The sequence below is a fragment of the Lagopus muta genome, chromosome 5 (genome assembly GCF_023343835.1).
Source record: "Lagopus muta isolate bLagMut1 chromosome 5, bLagMut1 primary, whole genome shotgun sequence".
In the NCBI taxonomy this organism is placed as follows: domain Eukaryota; kingdom Metazoa; phylum Chordata; class Aves; order Galliformes; family Phasianidae; genus Lagopus; species Lagopus muta.
The window spans coordinates 18,356,247-18,383,037 of NC_064437.1; the positions used below are offsets into that span (position 1 = coordinate 18,356,247).

The 26,791-nt window shown below is 37.8% G+C and overlaps 1 protein-coding gene and 1 long non-coding RNA gene across 5 annotated transcripts in view; one reads left to right on the plus strand and one right to left on the minus strand.

The window, feature by feature from the left end:
• Positions 1–26,674, minus strand: part of OLFM3 (olfactomedin 3) — a 52,040-nt gene extending 25,366 nt beyond the window's left edge. For 2 of the 3 annotated variants that reach the window (XM_048945471.1, XM_048945469.1), the window contains exon 1: positions 26,399–26,674. In XM_048945471.1, the coding sequence (XP_048801428.1) occupies positions 26,399–26,467 (69 nt within the window). In that variant the 5' untranslated portion in view covers positions 26,468–26,674. Of the gene's footprint in view, positions 1–8,478; positions 10,087–26,398 lie in introns of those variants that run through there. The other variant, XM_048945470.1, reaches the window with a different exon arrangement.
• Positions 1–26,791, plus strand: part of LOC125693470 (uncharacterized) — a 151,742-nt gene that overhangs the window by 112,251 nt on the left and 12,700 nt on the right. The window contains exons 3-4 of one of the 2 annotated variants that reach the window (XR_007377109.1): positions 25,151–25,267; positions 25,782–25,956. This is a non-coding gene — a long non-coding RNA (uncharacterized LOC125693470). Of the gene's footprint in view, positions 1–25,150; positions 25,268–25,781; positions 25,957–26,791 lie in introns of those variants that run through there. The other variant, XR_007377110.1, reaches the window with a different exon arrangement.

The window sequence follows — 26,791 nt, forward strand, 5'->3', positions numbered from 1 at the left end:
GGAGAGTGAAGAAAATATTGCAGAGGTTGAGTGGGAAGTGGAAATCTGAAGAAACTGCATTTCATGGGTGCTTCTTTTTCTGACTTTTCACTTTGGATGGGCTAGCAAATTATTATGTTTTCTTATGAATATACCACATAGTCTGCCACAAATAAGATGAGTGATTCCAGAGAGAGCCTACCTCAGTGCTTTGGGATGATATTTGTCATTTTCAGACTAGATGAATGTCCTTGGACTGTTTGCAAGAAGTAGGTGTTTTTTCTTTAATGAAATGTTACGTAGAGTAAAAAAAAAAAAAAGAAGGTGGAAGTACTATCTCTGAAAACATGCTTTCTCTGTGGAATCTTTTGCTCTCTGTGTTCGTATTTCTTACAGGGTTTCTTGGAGGAAGAGTAGGAAGGGGGGTTACAGGAGCAAGGAAATCAGATACTAGTGCATTCCTTAAATCAGTAGTCAGTAATAACGAGAAGCTGCACAATGCATAAATCATGACAGATAATTTTGAAGACATTGACTTTGTACATAAAAATAATAAAAAAATCATTAACTAGCTGTAGCATCTTTTCTTCTATTTCAGACTATTTAGGAAACAGATTTTGCAGATTTAAAACTTGATGCAGTGAATGATCATTTCAGGTAGAAGGCCGTTAATAATATATATGTTTTCTAAATGATCTCTACTGAGAGCTGTGCTTCTTTTGCTACCTCTTGCACATTTTACAGATAATATGAGCTATTTCCTGGAAGGAACTTCGACAAAACCCAGCTTGAATTTATTCATGGAGAAATATGGACGTAAACTGCTAAATTTCAGATCTGGAGTAAATTAATTAAATGGCAGTCACTTTGCAAATGGCTTTTGCTCATTATAGTCAACTAATCATAATCAGTGATTGGCGAAATGTGAATTGCATGATTTGCCCAAGAGGCATGACAATTTTTTGGATTGGATAAATTACTTTATTAAGTTCTGCCTCTGGACAATGAGATTTCTGACTCACTGATCAGTGTTCTAAGAGATGAGTTATTCTGTGAGATGAGTTGAATGGAAACTCAGTAGAGAAAGTTAGTGATGTGCACATCTGTACATCTGTAGTACAAAAAATTAAGAATATTCTAGTTGGGTAATGGCCAAATACTTTTCAGCTCTGTAAAGTGGTTGGATGGGTGCAGAGCTGTCATCTTGGTGTGGACAGGTGTCAGCAATCTAAATACTATAATGACTTCATGATCCTCCCCAAAAGGAAAAAGAAAGCATATCAGTAATAGTCTCAGGTGGTACTGCAGTTCACCAGAATGAAGTAGTGTCTAACTTTGATGTACTTAAAAATAAGGACCGAAGTACTGTTCTTAGTTTCTGAAAATCTCAGAACAAGCAACCAAAAAATAAATAATTAAAATTGAACAATCTTCTTTAGAAGTTATTATCTAGACTAATAGATTAATGTTAAAAGTTTAATTTCTGATTTTTAGCACTTAACAGAAATGATCACAGAATCACAGAATTGTAGGGGTTGGAAGGGACCTCCAGAGATCATCGAGTCCAACCCCCCTGCCAAAGCAGGTTCCCTACAGCAGGTCGCACAGGTAGGCATCCAGGCAGGTCTTGAACATCTCCAGAGAAGGAGACTCCACCACCTCCCTGGGCAGCCTGTTCCAGTGCTCCGTCACCTCACTGTAAAGAAGTTCTTGTGCACATTTGTGCAGAACTTCCTGTGCTGCAGTTTCCAGCCGTTTCCCCTTGTCCTGTCTCCACTCACCACTGAAAACAGTCTGGCCTCGCCATTCTGCCCCCCACACCTTAGATATTTATAGACCTGGATCAGGTCCCCTCTCAGTCTTCTTTTCTCAAGGCTGAACAGACCCAGTTCACTCAGCCTTTCTTCATAGGAGAGATGCTCCAGGCCCTTCACCATCTTCGTGGCCCTCCGCTGGACTCTTTCCAAGAGATCTCTGTCTTTTTTATACTGGGGAGCCCAGATCTGGATGCAGTACTCCAGATGAGGCCTCACCAGGGCAGAGTAGAGAGGGAGGATCACCTCCCTCGACCTGCTGGCCACGCTCTTTTTAATGCATCCCTGGATGCCATTGGCCCTCTTGGCCACAAGGGCACACTGCTGGCTCATGGTCAACCTGTCATCCACCAGGACACCCAGGTCCCTCTCTGCAGAGCTCCTCTCCAGCAGGTCATCCCCCAACCTGTACCAGTGCATGCAATTATTCCTCCCTAGATGCAAGACTCTACACTTGCTTTTGTTAAACCTCATCCATTTTTTTTTTTGCCCAGCTCTCCAGCCTGTCCAGGTCTTGCTGAATGGCAACACAGCCTTCAGGCATGTCAGCCAATCCTCCCAACTTCGTATCATCAGCAAACTTGCTGAGGGTGGCCACTATCCCCTCATCAAGGTCACTGATGAAGATGTTGAACAAGACCGGACCCAGCACAGACCCCTGAGGAACACCGCTAGTTACAGGCCTCCAACCAGACTCTGCACCACCAACAACGACCCTCTGTGCTCTGCCAGTCAGCCAGTTCTCAACCCACCTCACTGTCCACTCCTCTATCCCACACTTCCTCAGCTTTGTTATAAGGATGTCGTGGGGGACAGTATCAAATGCCTTGCTGACATCAAGGTAGACTACATCCACTGCTCTCCCCCCATCCACCCAGCCCAAGACTACATCATAGAAGGCTACCAGGTTGGTCAAGCACGACCTCCCCCTTGTGAACCCGCGCTGACTACTCCTGATAACCTCCTTTTCTTCCAGTTGTCTGGAGACGACATCCAGCACAAGCTGTTCCATCACCTTTCCAGGGACAGAGGTGAGGCTGACTGGCCTATAATTGCCTGGGTCTTCCTTCTTGCCTTTTTTGAAGACCAGAGTGACATTGGCTCTCCTCCAGTCTTCAGGCACCTCCCCTGTCCTCCAAGACCTCTCAAAGATGGCAGAAAGCGGTTCAGCAATCACCTCTGCCAGCTCCCTCAGCACCCATGGATGAATCCCATCGGGTCCCATGGATTTGTGAGCATTGGTGATACCTAGGAGCTCCCGGACCACCTCTTCCCTGACTGAAGGGAGGTCTTCCATTCCCCAGATCCTCTCACTAACCTCCAGGGTCTCGGATTCCCGAGGGTGAGCTTTTTCACTGAAGACAAAATTTTTAAGGATTCAAGCAGGTGACATGCAAAAGACTTAGATTAAGTGCCAACATTTGTCAGAAAAATGATTATATTGCTTATTAGGTGAGTTGCTATTGCTAGAAGAAATAGCCAAGCTTTGTGTTAGTTCCAAGTAGCTGAAATAGTAGCAGAAGTTGCCACAGAAGAAATAACAATCTTCAAAAACAGCAGTTTATTAAGTTTTCAGATTGTTCTTGATAATTTGAGTTTGAAAATGAGCTCATGTTCCCAAGAAATCTTTGAATATATATTTTCCCTAGTGATGTCAAAAAGTGAGAGTAGTAAAAGACTAGATATCTTCACAAGTCCTGCCATGTTTATTGTACTGTTATGGCTGTACCCGCAGTACAGCCATAATGTGGAAGCCAGAGCAATGCTAGCTACTATTCCTTAATCATGACTGTAGTGGGCTTCTAGTACTTCCTTTGAAATCACAAATACAAGTAATTTACTTTAGCAGTGGTACTTGGAAAATAGGCTGCTTCAGAATTGCACTATGTGTCTGCAAAGTAATTATCAGCTTGATATTTAAAAGCAGAATCAGAAGGCAGACTGTCTTCCATGAGCCTGTGAGGAATGTTCTTCATAATAGAAGGTGCTGAGAAGCTGAGATCCCCTACTATGGAACACAGAGTAACTCAGCTTAGGTAATTTCGCAGAAGAGAAAAGATATTAATTTATGCTCTCTGAAGGACTAAACAGAATCCTTCAGAGCGCTGTCATTAAATGTGACATTCAGCAGAATTTCATTGTGTTCAGACATAAAAAAATAAAAATTCTGGTCTGAAAAAAATGCATGTATGATAGTCTACAAAGTCCTGGAGTGGTGCATTCAGAAAAAGCACACCAGGGACTCTTCTCTAAATATCAGATCTTGTAAGAGTTGTATTTAAAAAAGGATAATCACTGCATGGTTGCTGTATATAGTGATATTTTTCATTACAGAATAGCTAAAACTAGACCTCAGTAGGTGTCACTTCCATGATTTCATTTGAAAATATTCCATCATTTCTCTCCTTAACAGCATCTTCCACCAGTGTGAAGTATGGGGGGAAAAAGAACCAACCAAACTCATTGATTAACTTTAGTCACTTTGCAAAAAATACAGAAACTTTAGAACATAGAGAAGGACAAAGCTCGACTATTTGGAAATGCATTGAAAGGGAAATACATTTTATTGAAATTGGTTAAATGATTTCTAATACACAAACAAATGAATTAAGAACTATATATCAAGCTGATAGAGGTGCACAGAAAAAATGGAATTTCAGGAGCAGAATAAATATAATCTGCAAGGATATACAGATCACTTTTAAAATGTGCAATACTGATCTTAAGGATCAGTAAACAAAAAAAGTTGTGTTATCTTGGTGACATGGTTCTATTTGAATTTCTTCCAGTTAAGGGGAACTGAAAGAACAAAGTCATATAAGTAAATGCAGTACATGCAGATGCAAAAATGGATGAGGAGTTGTTAAAGCAAAACTGGCTACAAGAAAAATTATTGGAGACTGTCAGAAACTAGTACAGATAGAATACCGGCTTGTGTGTGGTGATAGTTGGTATCAAGTGATAGTTGGCCATAGAAAATTTGGCTTGAGATTAGTATAAAATAGTCTGTCCATGGAGATCTTGTTAAATGAGTTTGCTGTAAGAATAAACATTCTGGAATGCTTCCTTGTAATTAATGTTGGTTTGTTAAAGAAATAAGACTCTAGGTTACAGATGACTTTTTGATCAGTAGAAAGCTTTCAAATCAGGTCATTGCATGTATATTCAGTGGTTTATTAGTAATACAAATGGATATTCTGGGCTGAAAAACAAATTTGCCTTTCAAAGAAATTAGAATAAAAATGAGCTTAGATATTTCAGTTCTTTTGAAAAATTGGTAGAGACTTGAAAAATGCTTAGTTCATTATGTAGCAGGATACTACATGTAGCCATACTGAAAGTGCAAAAGTGAGCCTGGGATGGGTTAGAGCCTGGGAAAGCAGACCACAAAAATGTACTTGCTATCGACATTCAAGCACTCTTGTTTCATCCTGAAATCTGAATGTTTTGCTGCTGGCAAAACATTTGTAGTTTGTTTATTCTTAAGATAAATATTTGAGCTGTTCAGAAGTTGATTGCAGTGTGCTTTTTGATTCTTTAGAAATCATGGTTATGGTTTCTTAAGCAATATAAATTGCCAGATTCTTTCCTTAGCAAACTGTTTTCTCCATCTCTTATCAGTGTATTTAATAAGTGATGCAATGACTTTGTACAAGTTTTCAGCTTATTTTTGTACATGGGTGTAGAATGTTCCTGTAACATAGATTCCCAGATCTGGACCTCTCTTCAGATCTCTGAAAATTCAGACCTGGCTCTAGATTTTCTATCTGTATTAGGGAGGTGTAGACTTAGATTTGCTGAAGTCATCCTAGTATGGACTCTCCTAATGGTTCCTTGAGAAAAACTATATAACTAATTTTCCCTGCATAGAACTAATTTTGGACTGTACAGTAAGTTCAGAACTGACAGCAAAACATAAAACAGTATCCCAAAACGTTTCACGATTACTTTCATTTCTCCTACGAATTCCCAAGTGCACACGGTAAAATCTCATGGCTTTAAATCCGTTGAGATGATTGTCACTCCCAGAAACAGACTAAATATGTTGCATTTGTAAATAGTTATTCTGAAATACGAGACATTGTAATGAAGATTATTTGTGTGATGCTATCCTTTCTCAATGCATATATTTAATCTGAAACATACAGGAAATGAAATGATGGCAAAGACAAGGCTATTTTAAACTGCTTTTAGTGGGTTAAAAAAGCATTTAATTCAGAGGGTATTGCTCCTGTGTTACTGCCATTTTATCTTCTCCTAGACTCTGTGAGGGTTCTAGAGCCAAATGAAACTAGCATGAGAGTGAAATTTGGGAATCAAGAGTTTGAGGAGATGAATCACAAGAATGGAAAAATTTCTTTATTTGACTCAGAAGTGGGGTATTAGAAGTCAGATGCATTAAGTATGCATTCAGGAGAGAGTGAATGGAGTCTTTAATGCAGCTTGCTTGGCAGTTGTGAGAATGTAGTTATAATGGCTTTTTAGTAGGGTGAAAATATCTGGTTTCCCCAGAGATGACACTGGCTTAGCAGTGCAGGCTTTCTGACTTCATAGTCTAATGCTTACTTCACAAGATGCTTCATTTTTCCTTATGTAATTAATTGGAAACAGCATTGTTTCAAGCCACAAAATGCAAGTACTTCTTCATTAGATTAAACAATTTTTCAGGAGTCTGCTAAATGGAAGAGGAGATAAAACTGGCCCTGCAGTCTACATGTGAAAACTTTCAAATTTTAAATATAAGGTAACTGTAGAGAAGATAATCAAGCGTATTACCCATCACTTAGATAGCCTGGAGAAAATTGGCTGAAATGGCCACACAGACCCTTTAACAATGAAATAGAAACTGAAAGACTGGCAGTTGCTAATATTGGTGTTTTGGAAAAGAAAAGCATCCCTGAAGGAGAATATGGCTTATCAGATGTTGGAGGACAGATGATAAATTCCATATTACTTACAGCCATTAGTTATGCCAAGGGCATATGAGCTGCAACATAACTATAACACAGCGTCCTGTTTTAAGCATTACAAATATAACTGTTAGGATAAAAGCCTTCCAGCATTCTGTACAGACAGTTACATTAATGCACAAAGTCGGTGTTTAGTAATTACGAATAGTCCAAGACGATTCACAATCTGTATTTGTGCTGTAATTTATTTGGGTTTGTGACACAGCCTGCAATCTATTGTAAAAATGGGGGGAAAAAGGAAGAATACTACATAGACAAAGATTTATGAGATAAAAGAACAACTATGGAAGACGAAGGGTATTGGTATTATCCCAATAAAAATAGCATATTAAAATGTAAATAAATTTACATAGTTACAAAATAACCTGAGATTTAATGAATAATTCTTTTCAACTAGATGCAATCAAGGTAAAGAAATGAGGAGCAGTAGGAGTATGAGCTTACACCAATCAGTGGAACATAATAATGGAAAGCCGAATGAGCTAACGTTCTTTGTCCCTTATTATAGTGGCCCTTTTAAATAAGATTTTTCCTCATTCTGGTAATCCCACTAGGTAATATATTAAAAGTTTACCAGAAGAAAATTACTGTGTTTCAAAATGGAGCTCTTTCACATTGAGGGAGATTGAAACTGAAGAGTAAGAACTAAGGCTGACATAATTCAAGAAACAGACAATGCACTGTTACAAATGTTACAATGCACTGGGACTCTCAGACTGTCCTGAGCTGGTTGAAAATGAATGCCTTAGCATGAAGAGATCTCTAGGCTATATAATATTGTTCTCTTGCTCACTGTCTTTGTGGTCCTCTGAGATGATCACTTGTTGGCAGCGTAGGCTTCAGTCAGCTCTGATTTATGTTATGATGAGCAGGTTCTCCTGGCAATGCCAAGATTTTGGTAGTGCAAGAGATTTATGGTGATGTTAGTCCTCCAATCTTATACTGGATACGTGTCAGTGGTTTCTGAAAAACAAACCTGTAATCTTTAGAAAACTGCAGCAAAAATGACAGGTTCTAGTGCTGAAATACAGTTTAGGAGGAGGAGGAGTGCTGTTTAACTTTTTCCTCTGAGTTTCTTAGAAACAGAGTTTGCATGTGTACAGTGTGCTCTTCAATGTTGTTTTTTCCATGCATGCATTACTACCCAAATCTCATTTAGTTTTATTGAAGCATAAAGAAATTCAAATATGAATAAAATTTCCTATGAATAGTACCTGTTAAATCTCCAACCTTAGTCCAACAAGCAAGTGGAGAAATTTTCTTGCTACAATTTTATTGTACTTCATAAATGAAATTATGGCAGAAAGTCTGTTTTGAAACTGTAAGGCATCCTTTTAAAGAGTTCTATAAAATATAAAAATTTCTAAAAATATAAGACATCATTGTTATCACTTAATACATTGTACTTCAATATCAGGTGAACAATTATTGTTGACTTTAAAAATTACGTACTCCTGTTTGGTTCCTGAACCAGAAGCACAGAAGTAAATCACTCTAGACATGTGTCTTCTCCTGCAAGAAAATCACTGGTTTGTACTATGATTTTGTTTTAAATGCAGTCTAATATATACTTTTTTTTTGGTAGTTTTAGGAACACTAACAAAGAAATTAATGAACTGGAAGTCCCCTAACTCATAAAGGGAGCAGAGAATGCCAGTTGTGTGTTTTCAAAATGAAGTTCTTTAACTTCAGGCCACACAATTTATGCCACTTACCACACACTGATTGTATCTCTGTTTTTCCTTTTTCATAGCACAGTTTTAGATCTTCTCATTCCAGCTGGCACATTCCTGATGCATAGTAGCAAGATATGAGTGACAAATCTAACTCTTAAAGATAAAATCAGTAAAGTTATTTTTTAGAAACTTTAGAGCAAAAGGAAAGAGCTGTATGACATCAGTCTTTCTTTGAGGAAAATAAGTTTATTTCCAATTTAAGAAAAAGATCTTATAACCTTTTCAGCATAAAGCAGATACAGGTAATGCATTTCAGCCATATTTCTAGTATGACATGAGGCTTAGAGTTAATAAGAAAATGTGCTTCCTTTTTTTGTTGTTGGTTTGTAAAAGTAGAAATACCATTGCATCATCTGTGCATTTTCCTAAACTAATTAATAAAAAAAAATCAAACTGAAGATACCCAAGATCTGGGATACAATGCTTAGAGAAATTGTCCTCTTCAACAGTAGATGGGCTTAAGCACTGGTTAAATTAACAGTTGATCAGTGATGCAAATATGTTAAATCATTCAGATTTTCAAAAACAGGTTAAAGGAATCTTTGAACCTTGCTGGGTTTATTTTCTATGGTTCTGTTGATAGTTTGGATGAAGATAAAGACTGTGAAATTCATTTCAGGAGGGAGTGAGTGAACTGGGAGGATTAAAAAATAAAAAATACAAAAAAATCTGAAGTACCTGAGAAACTTTTTCTCTTTTCATATAAGATGGAAGGGGGAAAAAAAATTACCTGGATAATGTATTCTATTAAAATGGGCTTTACTCTTAAAGTGCAGCAGAGTGACAGAAAATGTGCTCTTCTGATAAAGGTGACAAGAAAACAGGACACAAAAGCCAGAAACTAAAATCTAGCTTCTGGTCTGCCAAAAAGTCAAATAGAAGAATCCTGCTTTCTTACTTTACATAAGCCACCTGTGCCTCTTGCCTTTTCTTCAAACTAGTTGTTTGATACATTTTGATTCTTTTTAAGACTCTTTGGTTCTTGTGTATCTTTTCTTTGTGTTTGCTTGTTTGCTAAGACTGTGAACTGCAGAGATAGCATAATGAAGGTTAATGGAGCTCTCAGATTCATGGAACTCATATGAATTAGAAATAACTACTAACACAGAGGAGGCTCAACAGCATCAAATCTAAAAATACTTCACCAGAATTCATAATGGACTAAATAACACTTGCAAACAGCTGCAATGTAATTTTGCCAAACTGAATAAAAACAAATGCCAAGGAAGCGTCAAAGTGAACAAAGGAAGGATCCCTCCCATTTCCCTTTAAAAGTATTTTTTCCTACATTATTCCTTTCATAGAAAGAGATAGCATAAGAATAGAAAGAGGAAGAAACATGAAAAACCAATCAGCTCTGAACCATTCTCTTATTCCTCCTATTGATAAAGGAATATACGGTCCTCAGAGCTCTCATCATTTGAAGCCGGACACACAAACAGTATTCTCCCCTTATTTAGGTAAACACTGCAAGCATTACAAACTCAGCACTATATAGTGAAATCAACTGTGTACCTGCTGAGGAAAAAAAAGGAAAAATGGGTCCTGGTCTGCTGTTCTTGCGACAGAATGCTATACAGAATTTCAAGCAGGGCAGAATACAGGAACAGATACAGCTTTGCCTTTTCTCTTCCCAAGATACCTGCCACTGCAAATGAACAAGTGTGACAAGAATAAGAATTTTTCCTTATACTAAAGCAATAATTAACATCACTGGGAGGAAGGGGAAACAATCGTTTCATTGTGCTGCATTCATGTAACAGTACAGCAACCAAACACTTATTAAGAACTGCATCCTGAGGGCATAATGTAGGTGACCTATATAGTTTCCAAAGACTTAATCTTCTAAAGAAAGGAAGAATGCTCGTAGATTATCTGGAAATGAATTTTACTCTATACAGTGGAAAACTTGAAGGGTTTTGAACTTGTATTTCCTTAAGAGATCACTTGGCAAATAATTTACTGCACTTTCATCCTTTCAGGTTCAGTAAGTAAAGAGTAGACAAATTTTACATTATGGATTTCCTGATGGGCATGCTGTGGAAAATCCAGGGAGATGGAAGCTGTCCCAGCAGCCCTGTTAGTCAGCCATCTGCCAGGTGCCAGAGGAATACCTCAGAGGGCCTCTGCAGAACTACCACATGTGAGTCAATTGTAGGATATCCAGTCTCAGGTTCTTTGTTCAGCAAAATTTTAATTTACAGAAGGTCATTAAGTATTTAAGCCCTCAGTAAGTCTGACTGAACTCATCATTTCATTCTCTTTGACTTACAAATTGCTTCTTTATTCTCCTTGGGCAGTGATAATGATTTTTATTTAACTTTAACCTAAGAATGTCATTGTATTTTAACATGATCATTGCAGCTTAGAGGAGGGGGAGGGGGGGTGGGGGGGGGGGGAAGAAAAAAAAAAAGCAATCTTGAAAGTTTTCCATATGATATGAACAGTGTGACAGAGTGCCTTACTGTCATGGATATAAAACTACAGTTCAATTCCTACAACACTGGACTGTCTGCAGAAGAGGTACAGCTGAATGCAGTCTGTTGATTGTATTTGAGTACTCCTGGGATGAAACTTTGCCCAAAAGTTGTAGCTCTGGAATAGAAGGGTTATTTTACATGTGCTATAAATATGCATTTTGTGTGTCTCTTATTAGCATGTCTATATGCTAATTCACAATCTATGAAGAATATATGTGCATATGTGACATCTAAACTATGTACAGTAAATACTAGACATTAGATGACAACAGATTATCTTATCACTAAATCAATAAGCATGGTAAAGGCAGTCACATATTAATAATGTGAAGCAATTGCTTTGTACAGCTAAATTCCTGTTCAGTTAGGTTAAGGATTGAGGATTTTGCTCCATGCTGTCACCAGCTGCACTTTCTGGACTGTAAGTGTGCACGGTAAGAGAAATTGTGTTGGCTTTTGCTGTACAGAGAGAAAAGATACAATTCCATTTTTCTCACCCTGCTATTGGAATGTTCTCAAAACAGTATTTGAAAATTGAGCTGGGGAAAAAAAAAACAAAAAACACCACGGATTCAAAGCTACCATATTTGTATTTTGTGGATTTTCAGATCTAGTGTTAGCAGACATTGAAACGGTGCCTGCATGATAATTAATACAAGAATAATGAACAAAATCCTCAGTGAGTACAAATGAGCTTAGCTCTATAGGCTTTTCCGTGTACAAACGCAACTCTGAGTTTACCTTTAGGTGATCACCAATGGTGCCTCTGAGTATTAAATGAAAGTGGACTATGCAAGTTTATCTGTCTTCTCTGAAAGTAATGAGCCCAACTTTGTCTTCAAATAATCTAAGAGCAAACTTGAAGTGATTCAGTGGCTGTCATCAGAATGCTACCTTGTTTACAGCAATTTAAGGGGTATATCAGATATTCATTGTCTGGGCATTGATTTTGCTTGTTTGTTTATCAGATAAATAGAATGAAAGTTGTGAATTTTGCTTTCTAAAGCACAAAAATTCTTTTTATTGTTTAGGGGAAGAAAATCTTTATATGTGCCTGGTCAGCTGAGAGCAACCTGTAGTAATGTGCAATTGTTTTGTCAGAATGCATTGTTATTTTTTGAATACAAAAGTCTTATCAGAATATGTGGCAATTTTATTTGTCTAATGATGAACGGGGAGCAAATAGCAGCATGGCTTTCTTTGTTATAAATCTTTCAAGCAGAAAAGATGATTGAGAATTTCCCTGCACATGAAACAGACTACTCTTTAGCACTAGAATGGGTGCAGCTCCTGACTGACCCTGACCTCTCTGAGAAGCTCTGGTGACAGAGATGTCTCCCAGAATGTCAGTTAATATTCCTTTAGTGAGGAAGAGGGAAGGAGGAAAATGAAGGTGGGGAGGTTAAATAACGGTGGCCAGATTCTAGCTTTTAGTGATGCGTAGGTTGTCATCCCATGCACAGCCAGTAATTACAGGCTTGGGGAGGGCAGGATCGCTGCTAACAGTGTGATTGCTAATGTGGTTGGAGTCCCTCCCTGTCAGAAGTACAGGCCAGAGTTAAGCAATCTTCCTTAATCTTCATGCACCGTATAGAACCTGTATGGACAAAGCAAAAGGGCTCATCAGAACAATTACAAGTTCTGTCATCCTTGAGATCAGTACAGCCCTGATCTGTTCTTGTGAAATAGCCAGAGTTGCAGAATGATGCAAGCAATCTGCTGACTGCATTGATCTGCTGTGGCTGCTCTTCCCCTTAAGTCAAAATAAATTTCTTCATTAATTGTATGAGTGAATAATATAATATAATACCACTAATGAAGAAATTAGTTTCTATTCTCCATTTCCTGCAGCTTATATGTGGGCTTTTACAGATCTCAGTTAAAGAGGATATTCCCCCTCCCCCTTATAAATCTTTGGAAATCACAGAGCAAAAATACCTAAGTCGTCTGAAGTTTGGGAAACTTTCAGAAAGTTCCCTCCCATCCCCCCTCCAGGCAATAAAAGAAAAAGAGCTCATAAATAGGAAAGTAAAGTCACTCTTTCCCCCATGGACCTGCTTTGGAATGCTGGTGTTTGTATTTTTCTGATACAGTGTCTTTATAACTTTGCATCATGAATAAATAAAAACTGTAAAACAGCTCAGGACTCTGTATCCCTTGAGTAGATGAAACTTTTAGGATCAGATGCCTCTCTGATGTTCTTTGGCCATAAGTCAATCCTTTGCCTCTGCTTGCTTGCTGCAGTGCAGATACTGTTTGCTACTGTATTGATCCTTGAGCAGCAGTGGTGACCTAGGTTTTCTAATGCCTTTTAATTGTACCTGCAATTAACTTAACTTCAACATATCCCTTTTCTAGCTGTAGAATAAAGAAATTTATAGCCTTGAAATTGTGCTATACAAATACTGTGCGGTTCCCACAGTAGCAGTCTTGCTTATTCTTCCTCATACAGAAACACCCATGGACCCATTTAATACTGTATGAATTGCCTCTTAGAAAGACAACTGTTGGAGTTGTATATTTGCTAAAAATAACAGGCATAAAATAGTTGCCATAAAAAGGATGCTCTCTGGTGTCTCTGGCAAAAGCTAGGGTATTGCCCTACTTCAGATCTAGCCTTGAGGCTTTTGATACACATCTGCCTCTGACAGTATCCACTCTTCCAATCTATATGGTTAATTCTGAATTATCAGGTTTGTTGTATGTGCTTATTTTGTATCTTACCTGGTCAAATATTTCTAATGTAAGTACCCATCTGAATTTAAGTATTTATGCAAATACTTCAGTTTATAACTTTGAAATTATAAATACACCCAGGCTAATGAAAATCAAACAGAAAAATGGCCTTGAAAGTAAAAAAAAAAAAAAAAAAAGATGATATTATTCACTTTTTAATTTGGTGGAAAATCCCCATAATACTTAAGTATTAGTGCAATGAGAGAGAATAGTAAGAATTAAAAATGCTATTTGGCAACTTAGTAGCACCATAGAAAATGCCCTCTAATGATGACTACTAATGAGGCTTTTTCTATTTGTGAACATCCACCTATGTATTTCTATAGACCCATCTTTCAAAGATGTATGCAATAAGAGAAGGAAAAAAAGAAAAAGGAATTTGATGAAATATTTCAAAATCTGAATGGATAATATTTCTACTTAGCCTTGAAAATATATTGTGCACATTACTTAAATATATGAATTAATGGCTTCAAAGTCTTGTAAACAGAGTTATAAAAAATGTAAAACAGAAGTAGGATAGAACTATTTTTACTTGTAGCAAAATGCTTGAAAGTGATGGCTACTTAAAGAGAATGAGAAAGTCTAAGGAACAGCTGTAAATCGTACTGTGTCGGATTCTGTTTCAAATACGTAGTAGATTATTCCTTGTTTTGTTTGTTTCCTGACACATTTCTGAGACATATTTTGAAGGAAAATCAATCATCACTTAGTCTTTTTCCTGCAGCAGAATAGTACTCAGTATTTTTTTTTGCAAGGTTTCAGTGGCTGTTCCTCTTCTGTCCCTTTTTTTCCTTGATTATGTACAATGAGTCAGAGATCTTTTCTATTTTTTCTATCTGCTATAATTGTATGGAATTTTCAGCAAGAATTTCTGGACTGTGCATTTCCCTTCCCCACTAATCGTTATAACACAGATACTGCTTGGTGTTCTTGGTGTTACTTACAATTTCTGTTTTTGACCCATTAGCTAGTAGAGTAGAAGGAGATGGAATTGGTTCTGTGCAAACTTTGAAAGGCCCCTCTGGGTGATTTTGTTATACTAGGGACTGAATCTGATTGGGAAGAACAGGGAAATAAAAATTGCAGTGGTACAATGCGTATTGTGTATTGTAATATTTTGTAAGATGCTGAGTCCCGTCGTTGGCATGGTTAAAAATAGGATGCAGATATACTTAATAATGAGGCTGAGCAGATACTGTGATCTAACCAATCTGACAAAATTAATTTCCTCTTTGACTAGAATGAGTGTAACAAAGAGCACTATTTTCAGCAACGTTTCCATAAATAGTTCCTGATGCATTGCTTTTATGAATAATTCACAAATTTGAATGTTAAAATTTGAGATACTTTGAATTGTGTAAGAAATATACTGATATTTCTTAAATGAGCAGGCAAAACTTGTTACCCTATACAAATGCATGTAAAAATTATAAATTCTTTTTCAAAAACATTTTACAGTATTATCTTAGCATTCTTCTCCAGCATCAATTTCACTTGGTAGAAAAGGAGCACAAACTTTTAAAGCTATGTTTGTATGAGTATTGGAACAAGTATTTATGGAAGATTTTATTTTTGTTCTTCCTATCTACAAAGGCTGCTCTGAAAGTAATGCCTCCTATTTCATTATGTTGCCCACAGTGTCAGAGGAGGTTGGCGGTGGTATGGCGGTAGAAGTTGAACCTTCCCAGCAATATTCCATTACATTTTATTGCTGTGTGACAAATGGCAGTCTGACAAAATGACATCTGACATGAAAGTGTGGATGGAGCAAAAATGTGCCATGAAATTTCAAAAAATGGCACCCACTGACATTCATCAACAATTGTTGAACATTTATAGAGACTGAACAGTGAGGTCATGGGTGGTGTGTTTCAGCTGTTGTGACAGTGACAATGTGTTATCTGATGCAGATTTTTTATAAGTATGGCATGAGGCTCTTGCTCATTGCTAGCAGAAATGCACAGCTAATGCTGGTGACCATGTTAAAAAATAGTGTTTTGTAGCTGAGAATTTCCTCTATCAAATAGCATTATTGTGCTCTTTGTAGCTGTTGTAGTTTTTATGGGAATAAATAAGAGACATTACTTTTAGAGTGACTTAACTAGCATGGACAGTGCATTTGAAAAGGGAAATGTTGATTCACTTTGTTATTTGTAGCCCTCTTTTTCTTTTTTGTTTTCTGGTATCTTGCACACATGTGCCCCTCTTTGACAGGCATGGGCCAGCTGACTAGTCATAGATCTAGAAACATACTCTCAGTCATTACTGACGTTGCAGATGAGAAATGAACCTAACTTTGCTGCTCAAGCCATTACCTTTTCCTGGAGATTTTCTGTTTTTGTTCTTGGTGAATGGCAGTGGGAAGTACAGCCACAGGCACTAATTTGGGAAAACAGCAGTATATTTTTTAATGAAATAAATCCCAATGCTAATTTACCTTGACACTGTTCATCTAATTTTTAATATACCCATTTACTAGGTTTATGAAAATATATTTATGAAAGACAACAGAGTCCTGAAGATATGGTGGTTGTTTTCCCCAATGGGCATCTCAATTTTCAGTATTTTCAATGTGTTTCCAGTAGAATTATTTACCTTAATCACATGCTGTATCATTCGGGTTTCCTAATCATCCCTGCCTAAGCCTGCTCTCTTCATTGTTCAGTGCACTTAGCACATTTCTCACAATGTACCCATGCTATTTAGTGCATTCTGCTAAGCCTACCCTTTTGTCCTTCCCATTCCAACCTAACACTGTATCACAGTCTGCTATTTAAAACTGATTTTAATTTACCCTGCAAGTCAGATATTTCATGCATTCTGCATTTGTAATACAGGCATTGCACCAAACACTGTTCTTCAAAAGAAAAAGTTTCCACATACCACATGGCAACTGAAGTAGTAAAAAAGTGTTTGAAAGCATTTGACTGCTAAACTGACTTTCTAAAACCTGGTTTTCTGAGAGTGCTTGCAAGCTATGGCTACTGACTGTGCAATAGCGCCACATCAGACTTGCTCTGGGCATTTTGCCTGGCTCCCTGCGCTGTGTTTTCAGTGGGTAACAAGCCAGAAGAGAGCTGAAAAGAAGTCCTGGTGCTCACAGGCCAGGTCTCTGTCTGGACAATGAACAAGTCAAGCCTCTGAACAGCGTGTATTTGGTGTTCAGTCTAGTCTTCGTCAATTTCCACTTGCAGAAAGATTTTCTAAGGCAAGTATACCAGGAACTACACCTACCATGCAGACTCTCACTTCAGAGTCAGTGGTGCAGTTCAAAACCATCTTGAAATAAGAATACCATAAAACATGCAGAATCAGCAAAAAGTTTGTTGGGATTTTTCAGTGGAACCTTAGGCATTGTTTAAAATACTCAAGGAGATTAAGGCATTCCTTAAGCCCACATATAAACTGACGATCGTAGGTGATAATCCTTACTTGCTGATCCTAATGAAGTGAATGTTATGTTCAGGCTTGTATTAAAACATGGCCTCCTTGAAGCAACAGATATATATATAAGTTGCTTTAGGCAATGATTTTTCTCCCCCAACCTGTCACAAAGCATTTTAGTTAAACTGATATTAATTGGAGTAACAGATTCAGAATTTGGATATGTGCCCTTGCAAGGGTAGCTGAATGCCTTTCCAGTCCAATGAACATGTTACTAGATCTGTCTGTTTTGGCCTTTTAAAGCAGAATCAGATGTGTATGGTGCATGAACTAGAATCATGTGAATTCTTGACACTTTGGGGTGTTTTTCTTAGGTTAACAGTGAATTTGGCTTGAAATATGCTTACTTGTAGCTCAGAGGATTTGGAGTTAATTATTGTTAAAAATCATGGTAGTAAGAAGTCCAAAATCTTTGGTTGTACTGAAATATTTTGTGAACTGTTTTGGACAAATTGTCTTCCAGCTGTTCTGGAGCTCGTAAACAGGCTTTGTCACCTACTTAAGTGTATATTTAAAATGGATTTATTTATTAATTTAAAATGGATAAATGAAGTATTAGCTTAACCTTACAACCAGTAAATACTAAATAAATAACATACTCTTTTTTCATACATTTATACTGATGCATGCACTTATATGATGAAATACGATGTTTGGAGAGCAAAAACTTCCAAAATATTACTTTTCAATAGAATATGTAATCATTTAACAAATACTCTTCCATTTGTGTGCTCTGTAGAAGAAGATTCCGCACCGGATCTAGAATTAAAGACAAAGAGATATGAACTTAAAATCCCTATTTTCATCTGTTTGTCTTGTTTTTAGGAAGAATAACATTTTGGTAATCCCACGGTACTGGAACCTGTTTAAAAATACCCAGACTCTGAACAGTCCTGTTGAATTAGTAACTCTGGAGTGCCAGAAGCAATATTGGCTTTTGAAATGGAAACTGAGATAATCTAAAAACATAGCACTGTTCTGCTATTATTACATGCAGTTACTGATTTTCTCTGTAAGTAATAATATTTCAATTTTCAACAAAGGTATTAATAAGGTGCCATTGTTCACATTATGAGTAAACCAAGGACATAATCGATTGGAATAGCAGGGATCCAGATGTAGTCCCTCATTTTTCTATTAGGTACTATCAATCTTTGCAGCTCTGAGTTTATATTGTGAAAAAGGAAGCAATTAAAAAACAGAAAACGTTATCTCTGTTTAATTTGTGACAATAGAGATTAGCAACAAAAAGGATGCTTTGATTAAGTCAGAAGTTTATCATCATTCATTTGGTTGCTGACTCCCAAACTATCATTTAGCCTTTTATTTCTGTGAATAAGCTCACACAAAATTAAGGCAGGGAGAATTTAGTAAATAGCCTGTGTTTTCTCTTAGTTTTATTACACTACATTTCGTTGTGACTGTTTTTTGGTTTGCACTTCCCTATTTTAATTTCTACATATATGTGCATTGAAATAATGACTGGAAGGGGTAACCTCTAAAACTGTAGCAAGAGTTGTTCAAGGTTCTGATTCTGGCACTGTACTACTGTCATGACGACATGACTGGGGAGCCTGTGTCATAGGACAGATCCAGGAATGCACTGAGACTGATAGTAGGGAGGTCTGAATAGTCCTTTACCCCTCTTTGTGAATTAATTCTGAAAGCATGTTAAATAACTGGTGTTCAGGATAAATCAGTTACCAGGATAGAAATGATGCACGGGCTGAATAGATGCACAGTTGAATTATGCTGATTTCATAGGAAATGTAATTTTACCTTGAATCAAACATCCACAGTTTTAAATGTTCTTTGATCAATTAAACATATATTTTAAAATAATTCCTTTGCTAAGTTTAGGTGACAGAGTAAGTTTCCAGTTTTGCTGAAGGCTTTTGTCTGAATAAGGTGTTTCCAAAAATCTCTCAATTCATTGTCGGTTTGAGAACTACTTATGCAGAGTAAATTGTAAATAATCCAGGAGGTGATAATTCTTTAGAAAACTCAAAATCTAGCAGTCTTCATTTTGTTAACCAGTTGTTTTTCTCTTTGTCATTCATTTTTACAGTGATCTTAATGATAAGCTAATGTGATTATCACTTAATAGTATTGGTTTTTCTTATTTAACTGTAGCCTTTTGTCATGTCTGACTTTATCTGACTTTTGTAACAAGAACTGGACTGAATTGGTAGTTGACTTCTCCAGATATGAACTAGCTACTAAATATGCTTCAGAAGGGTCTTGTTTGTTACTCTACTCAGCATGCATCTCTGCATTCTTCATGTAAGTTCTCGTTGATACCTGTGAATAATATCTGCAAATAATATTGATCTGAAATCTCATTATGAAGCCAAACCTGTTACACGCTCACTTTGAGAACTGAGAGTACATACATCTACAGCTGTATTTACATTTTTCATACCTTTATCAGTAAGAACTGAAAGGACGTTTACTCTGATAAGTAGTGGGGCATCAGGATTTGCTGTTTTAGTACAAGTTCAATTTACATGTAGGTTTAGAGCAACTACTATATATGTACACTTATGATCGCAAGGTTGAAGAATTAGTCAGCTCTTGCTAATGTGCAAGAAAAGAAGAAAAACAAGGGAAGAAATAATAAGGAGGAAAAAATAGAATGAATTTGCTAAGTAAATTATGGTATATAGAAGTCTTTAAGATAATGTCTTTTGTAAGTTCTCTGCCAAACTCTCATGTCATAGCCCTTGGAAATTTTATGACTATGCAAACAGAATGAATACCATAAGTATACTCTCATGTTTCGGAATTATTAACAGCTTCAGAATAGTCAAATAGAAGACCATATCTCACCTTTTAAAAAAGGTAGCGTTCTGTTGATTTAGTGCATTGAAATGGGCAGTGAAAGGTCTGCGTCGTGCAGAGTAGGAATCGGGAACGGGCTGGGTAGTGCTGGCGTGCAGCTGTGAGCAGCTTGAGGCTGCTGGGGAACTTCAGCTTTAAGAACTTGCTTTGTGTTGGGTTAACAATAGGTAATTGAAAAACAATGGTCTGCCAATGAGCTGCAAGCTACAACTAATCGGATCTCTTCTATGAAAGAAAAACAATGACATGTCTATTCAATTCAGTGGGAAAAGTCCTGGTTCACTTGGATCCAGACCAAATAAAAATAAAAGCAAATCACTGGTAGCTCACTTTTGAAAAGGAGACAGATTTCACTTCAAAATTACATCTAATCTAAGAAAGATAACGGAGTTCCTTGCAACTGCAGTCTGTATTCTCCACACTGTTTATTACTTGATGCTACCATAACGTTTTTTACTATTTATTTTCTTGGAAGTCTCAATATCATATATTGAAAATGCATGGAAACTTATTAGAAGGTGGACAGGTTAGAATAGTATATGAACGACTACATGGAAAAATGAATAAGGAAAGTAATTTTAATATTGAGGCTAGGACTGGACCAGTTTAACAAATATGAATAAATGTACTAGTAATGTATTCTAAATGCACTGAAGATTGTATTTCTATGAATCCAATTTAGAAAGTAATGTCCAAACTCAAAAAGCATCTACAATTTTAAATATATGTATGCATATGGAAAGCTATTTGAATGCTTAGTTATTACCTTTAATAATTTACCTTTAAAGTGATACACTGAAACATATTTTAAAATATTTTCATAAAACTTTTTAGAAAAGGAAGAAATAAAAAGGAGGTCAATTAAAAATTCTATAGAACTGCTCTGTAGTACCATGCACCAATGTTATTTATAGTGTTGCGATTGGTGCATCAAGCTGCAGCTCTCTGAACTGAGTCTTCCACTTGTTCCTCCCATCCTTCCACCCTTTTCTGAATTGGTGATAAAGTTAATTTAGTAATGATATAAGAGGAATTACATCCTTTGGAAAACATATATCTTTCTGCACTGGGAAAAAAAATCCCAGTTGATGAATATCTTAAGTCATTTAATCACTTGTGTTTTTTCAGCAAACTCACCAGAAACACCATTAATGCCAAGACTAAGTATGTGAAGATTGATGCCATGTACTTGAAGGGTTCTTAAGAGATCTCCTTGTGAACACATGAAGATAATTACTTTTAGGTGGGGGAGGGCGGGTAAAAATGATGAAGGGGACAGATTTGGAGTTATTTTGTTATTTTTTGAAAGACCTTTTAAAAAACAATGGCAGATCAGGTAAACAGAAAATTGTTCTGTTCTGCAGGTGCACCAAGTAGCCATTTATTAGCAGATCCTATAGAAAGTAGTACACAATGTCTCCTTATGCTAAACAAGTGCAATATAAGCTCTTTCATCATCCTTTTGGAATTCTTGAAATGCATAAAAATATTTAATTTCTGAATGTTTTTCTATCTGTAGAGTATTCCAGATATTTTCTGTACTATGCACTGCTACTATATAATTATATACATATTTGGATTGGAAGACTAAGAATTCAGATAGCGAGTTTCTTAGAATCATAGAACCACTTAAGTTGGTAAAGATCTTCAAGATCATGAAGTGCAATGGTCAACCTGACATTCTGAGTGCCATCACTAAACCATATACCTTAATGCAATGTCTGTGCGTCCCCTAAATACCTCCCCAGGGATGGGAACTCCAAATGGTAGGATGATTAATACATGTAGAAACATGTACTGATGTTACACTCACATCTTAGAAAAGCATTTGAAAAACAGATCTGATATGAGATTCTGCAAGGTTCTTTATTTTTGTTTGTACCAATATTCTTAACTGCAAGAAATTCTGGATTTTTCAGCTCATTTCTATGATGAAGTTTTCGGCTTGTTCCTGAATGCTGGTCTTCTCCTTCATGAAAGAGTTGTGTATGCAAAACATGGCACACAAAACTTGCTTCTCTCAGTCTCATTTTAGGCCAGAAATCCGCTTTGTGAAGGGAAGGACAGATTACTCTTCTTGTGAGATGTAGCCTTTGAGTGAGCTCATCCCAGGCTACTGCTGCAAGGGTTTATTCAGCGATTTTGAATTTTCAGTGAAGATCCATTAAGTGATGTCCTGAAGCATTTGTGTCATATTGGAGTACTGGAAAAAGGGTTTCTGGGTTCCCAACATGAACTAGAGCCTTTCTGAATGCTCCCCGTTCATTTATTAATAGGTCTGTTATGGATTTCAAAGATCTGAACTTGGAAATTCTAACTTCTTAATTGGTAGAATCATCACTTTTAGAGCTACAGCTGGGTGCTGTTTTAATATCCACTGAACGGCTTTTCTGTGGACTGTTTACCAGTAACTGAAGTTAGTGGAGAATAAGAATTGGAATCACATCCAGGAGAGGACCCAGGACATACAGACAGCTCTAGGGTGTTCTTCCCTGGTTTTTGAATTGTGTTGCTTGGAAATGTTAAGGCACGAGTTCACCACATTCTGCAATTCATTATTTAGAGCATTCTTAATCCTGCATGCTTAATAGTTAATATCTATATTAATAATAATATCTTAATATCTAACTTAATAGTTAGATAACATTTTCATTTTTACTAACGAATAATGGTGCGGAAAACGGTAAATTAATTCCCAAGAAGTGAATGAGATTTCCATGCATATTTGTGGTATTACAGTGCTATGGCTTACGATTTTCAACCAAAAATGTGTTTTGTATTAGCCTGTGTTTGTATGTAATGTTCTTGTTATACAGTCTCACAGCAGGGATGAATTAGTTTGTACTGCAAAACAGTGGTTAAGCAAGCTCTGTTAGTCTCTGGGAAAAAGAAAGATTGCAGTGGCTAATTGTGTAGCTTGGTTACATGTGAAAATTGTAGATTTTTGAAGTCTAGAAACACAGATTCTGAAAATCAAAATACAAAGTATGCACTCTAAAATATTAAACTTTTAAAACTGCATTCATTCTTTTTAAGAGTATGGATAATAGTTGCTTTTTGCAGCTGTCCTTTAATGATACCTGACATGGTTTCCATCTGGAATTTGACCCACCAGTCTTCTTTCGAAATACCTTTTTGGAGGCAGAATTCAAATAATAGAAACCCATCAAATCAAAGATGTACAGTCATATAAAAGATGAAGGCATAAAGTTCATTAACTGCATTGATGAAATTATGTATTTTTCAGATCCATCATAACGTACAAAATTAAACTTAATGCCATCTGGATTTTGCTACCTGATGAGCTTGCTATTACATGGAGCAGCATTATGTTGCTCTAAAATGCCTGTTTGTTATACTACTGTGATAATTTGATGGTAGCAATCCACAGCCCACAGAAGGTAACTTAGAAAAGTCCACTTTGCATACTATGAAGGTCATTTAAAAAAACTCCAGGCTTGTAGAAAAGCAGCACAGAGATGCCATCTAGCAGTAACTCTTAGAAATTTCCTAGTAGTTATTCGTTCTTTTAAGATGCTACATTTGTATGTAGGAGAAAGGAAAGATATTGTATTGCAAGTCTTTTACTAAAGTTGTTTTCCTGCTGAATACCTAATCAACCAGCTGGAAATAAAAAATTACTGAAACACATTGTGATGAGTAATTACATATTGTTGTTGTTTTTTTTTTTCCCCATATAAATACAGAATAAAGTCAGAATCTAATTAACAGACGTGACATTTTAATAAGTGTCTTAAAATTGATATTCTACAATTAGCATTATAAGTGTTTACAGTTAAGCAGTAGTGAGCTTGTTAAAGGAGAATTGCCAGAGCTGGCCAATATTCTTTATCAGAAGAAGAAGTGAAATACAAAAGCAAGGGCAATAAATGGTTATTGTTGAAATAAAATTTTAATGTATCAGATATTGGACAATAAACTCTACTTTTTTGGGGTTACATATACCGCTCTAAGATGATGATTCCTAAATACTTTACAATTGTAGGTAATGCACTAAGTTTAGCAAAAAAGCCCTGACATAATAAGACTACCTGTGAACAACAGTCTTAGGAGTCAGTGTTAGCCTAATACTAAATAAAAGTTTGGGATTTTTTGGAGGCAAAAATTTTTAAGTAATTGATCACTTAAATTATTACTTGAATAATAATAATAATGCAGGTCATTAATAGGGAATATATTGTATATACTCTTAAATATCAGAGACAATTTATTTTCATAAGCTGAATGGTTTGTGAATGTCAAGGGCATGAAAAAGTTGTACATCTGGCCATGGGCGTATTGCATGTGCTTTGGAGAAGTGAACTTCTCCTTGTTTCCCGTGACTAATTTCGCATGATACATCTGCTTCCAAACCTACAGAGCAGAAAATTGTTATTCCATTTAGCATAAAGTAAGATAAATAACTGAGTATTACTTCGATTTCTAAAGTGATTTCCACTGCAGCTTGTATTTATTTGGTAAAAAACAAAAAATCCTATCACAAAACCAGAAGCAACAATATTAGTCATAAGACCACAGATGGATAATTTTTCAAAGAAATGTGAAATCCGATGTTCATAGTCAACAAAACTAAATTATCATCTGCCATGTGACACCTTAAATGGTAAATGGGCTGTAGTATCTTAGCCAAGGATGTGAGTAACCATTTCATCTCTCATTTATTTTATTTCTGAAAACCCTGTTTAGCTCCAATAAACAGCAGACTTTGACTAAGGGCTCACGTTTTACATATTCTTAAGGACTTCAGATCTTTCTGGCTCATGGCTTCTTTGCAGAGCTAAAAGGGCCTGCAATTAGCATTTTAATATCCCCCCAAAATCTCTCACCTCATGATGAATAAAAGGCCTTTCTAATGCCCTTTGGACAGTAAATCATGCCAAAAAGGACTAGAAGAAAAGTTTGAAAGATAAGTGATCAGATTGGTTGTGGTGGCTCATCCTGATTTTTCAGTGCTGGTCAGTGACAGAAATGCATAAGATGGAGCATGTCTTCCCACTGTTATTTTGGGACATTGCTCTGACACCTGAACTAAGCAGATTTCTGCCAGCTGAAGCTGGTCTTCTTTATCAGTGTTTTAGTCTTCAGTGGACAGTGACCGAATTGTGTTTTTGTTTTTCTGCTTTCAGGCAGTCTCTTTAATAGATCTGAGTGCAACTGATGATAGAAAAATGACTGGGGAAGCCTGCGATTATAGTAATGTGCCCATGTGTTCCTGTTGACGTGGATCTCCTGTGTGTTGCCTGGTAAGTCTCTGCAGAACACAACAATAGGTGGTACTGTTGGTAGCTGCAGTTCAAAACCATGTAGGTGTAATTTTTTATCAACTGATGCTATTAATTCTGTATCACCTCCTGCTTTTGCTATATTTCACTGTATTTTATAGATAGAAAAGCAATATAAATAGTGCAGCTGTAGATCAGATTGCCACTGAATTGCTTTTTAAGTTCTATTTTATATATATATATATATATATTTAACTGGAATACCTTTTTGATATTGTTGCAAATTCTGTCCATCTTTTCATGTAATTAGTTCCTTTATTTAGAAGGAGAAAAAACCATCAGAAATGAAAAGTACTGTTTTGTGTGGTCATCTGGTACCGACATGGTATCATTAAATGTCATTCACTAGCATGTTACAGATCATGGCAGCACGGCATGGGCTGCTGGGGAATTGCAACACTCTAAGAACATTTCTTCTCTCATTCTTCTCTTTTTTTTTTTTTTTTTATTTTTTTACAACGCTCATGTGTATCAGACTGCATGACACAGATGAAGGTGAAGTTCTAAGTTATATAGCACCACAGCCATCTGCGGGCCCAGCGAGTTTTATTCCCCAGTGCTAGGAGCGCCGTGCTGCAGTTCTCTTTTCCAATGATTTCATCTAAACCCACCCTCCCTGTCAGGCTGCACGGCCAAGACGCTCATTGTTAGCGTTATTTCAACACTAGATTCGATCTTTTGGCGACCCGAACGCGTTTGACAACAACGCAACTCGGCGGTGCTCGGGAGCAGAGCTTCACAGCGGGCTCCTGACGTGCCCACGCCCCGCGCTCCCCAGTACGAATCGATTTCCCCCCGCAGCTCTGCCGAGCTGCTGCCGCTACAGCCGCCGGGCGCCGCTTTGCGGCCGTGCCTCGGCCCGGGCCCGCAGCTGCCCTGCGTCTCAAAACGCGGCCGGCAGCCGGGGCGGGCCCGGCGGTGCGGAGCCGCCGCAGCTTGGGCCGCGCCCCCGATGTCCCCGGAGCTGTCCAGCGCGGGCGGCCAAGGGCGCGCAGCCGCCTTCCCCCGCGAGACTCAGCCGAGCCGCACCGGCTGCCGCCCGCTCCGCCGGGCTGGGTCAGGCGCCGACCGCGGCGCCCGGCCGCCTCCTACCTTGGAAGGATCGAGGCCGGCCAGCAAGGACAGCAGCAGGAGGTTGAGGATGCCGGCGGGCGCCCGCATCCTGATCCCGGGGCTGCCTCTTCGCGCCGCTGCCCTCGGTCATTCACTCCGCTCTCCTTGCGGAGACCGCGCCGGCAGCCGCGCTCTGCTGCCCACCCGCCGGAGCCCGAGTGGAAGCGGCGGCGGCCGCCCGGGGGACGCTCATTCCGTAGACAGCCGCGGCGCGGGGAGGGCGGGCGAGGACGGCGCTGCCGAAGCGGCTCTGCTGCCCCGGCCCGCCCCGCCCAGTTTGGAGCCCCGGGAGGCGGTGGGATGGGCGGGGGTGTGACATCACCGTCGATGGTGGTGGAGATGCGCTAGTGGGCTGAGGGGTTGAGGCGCCGT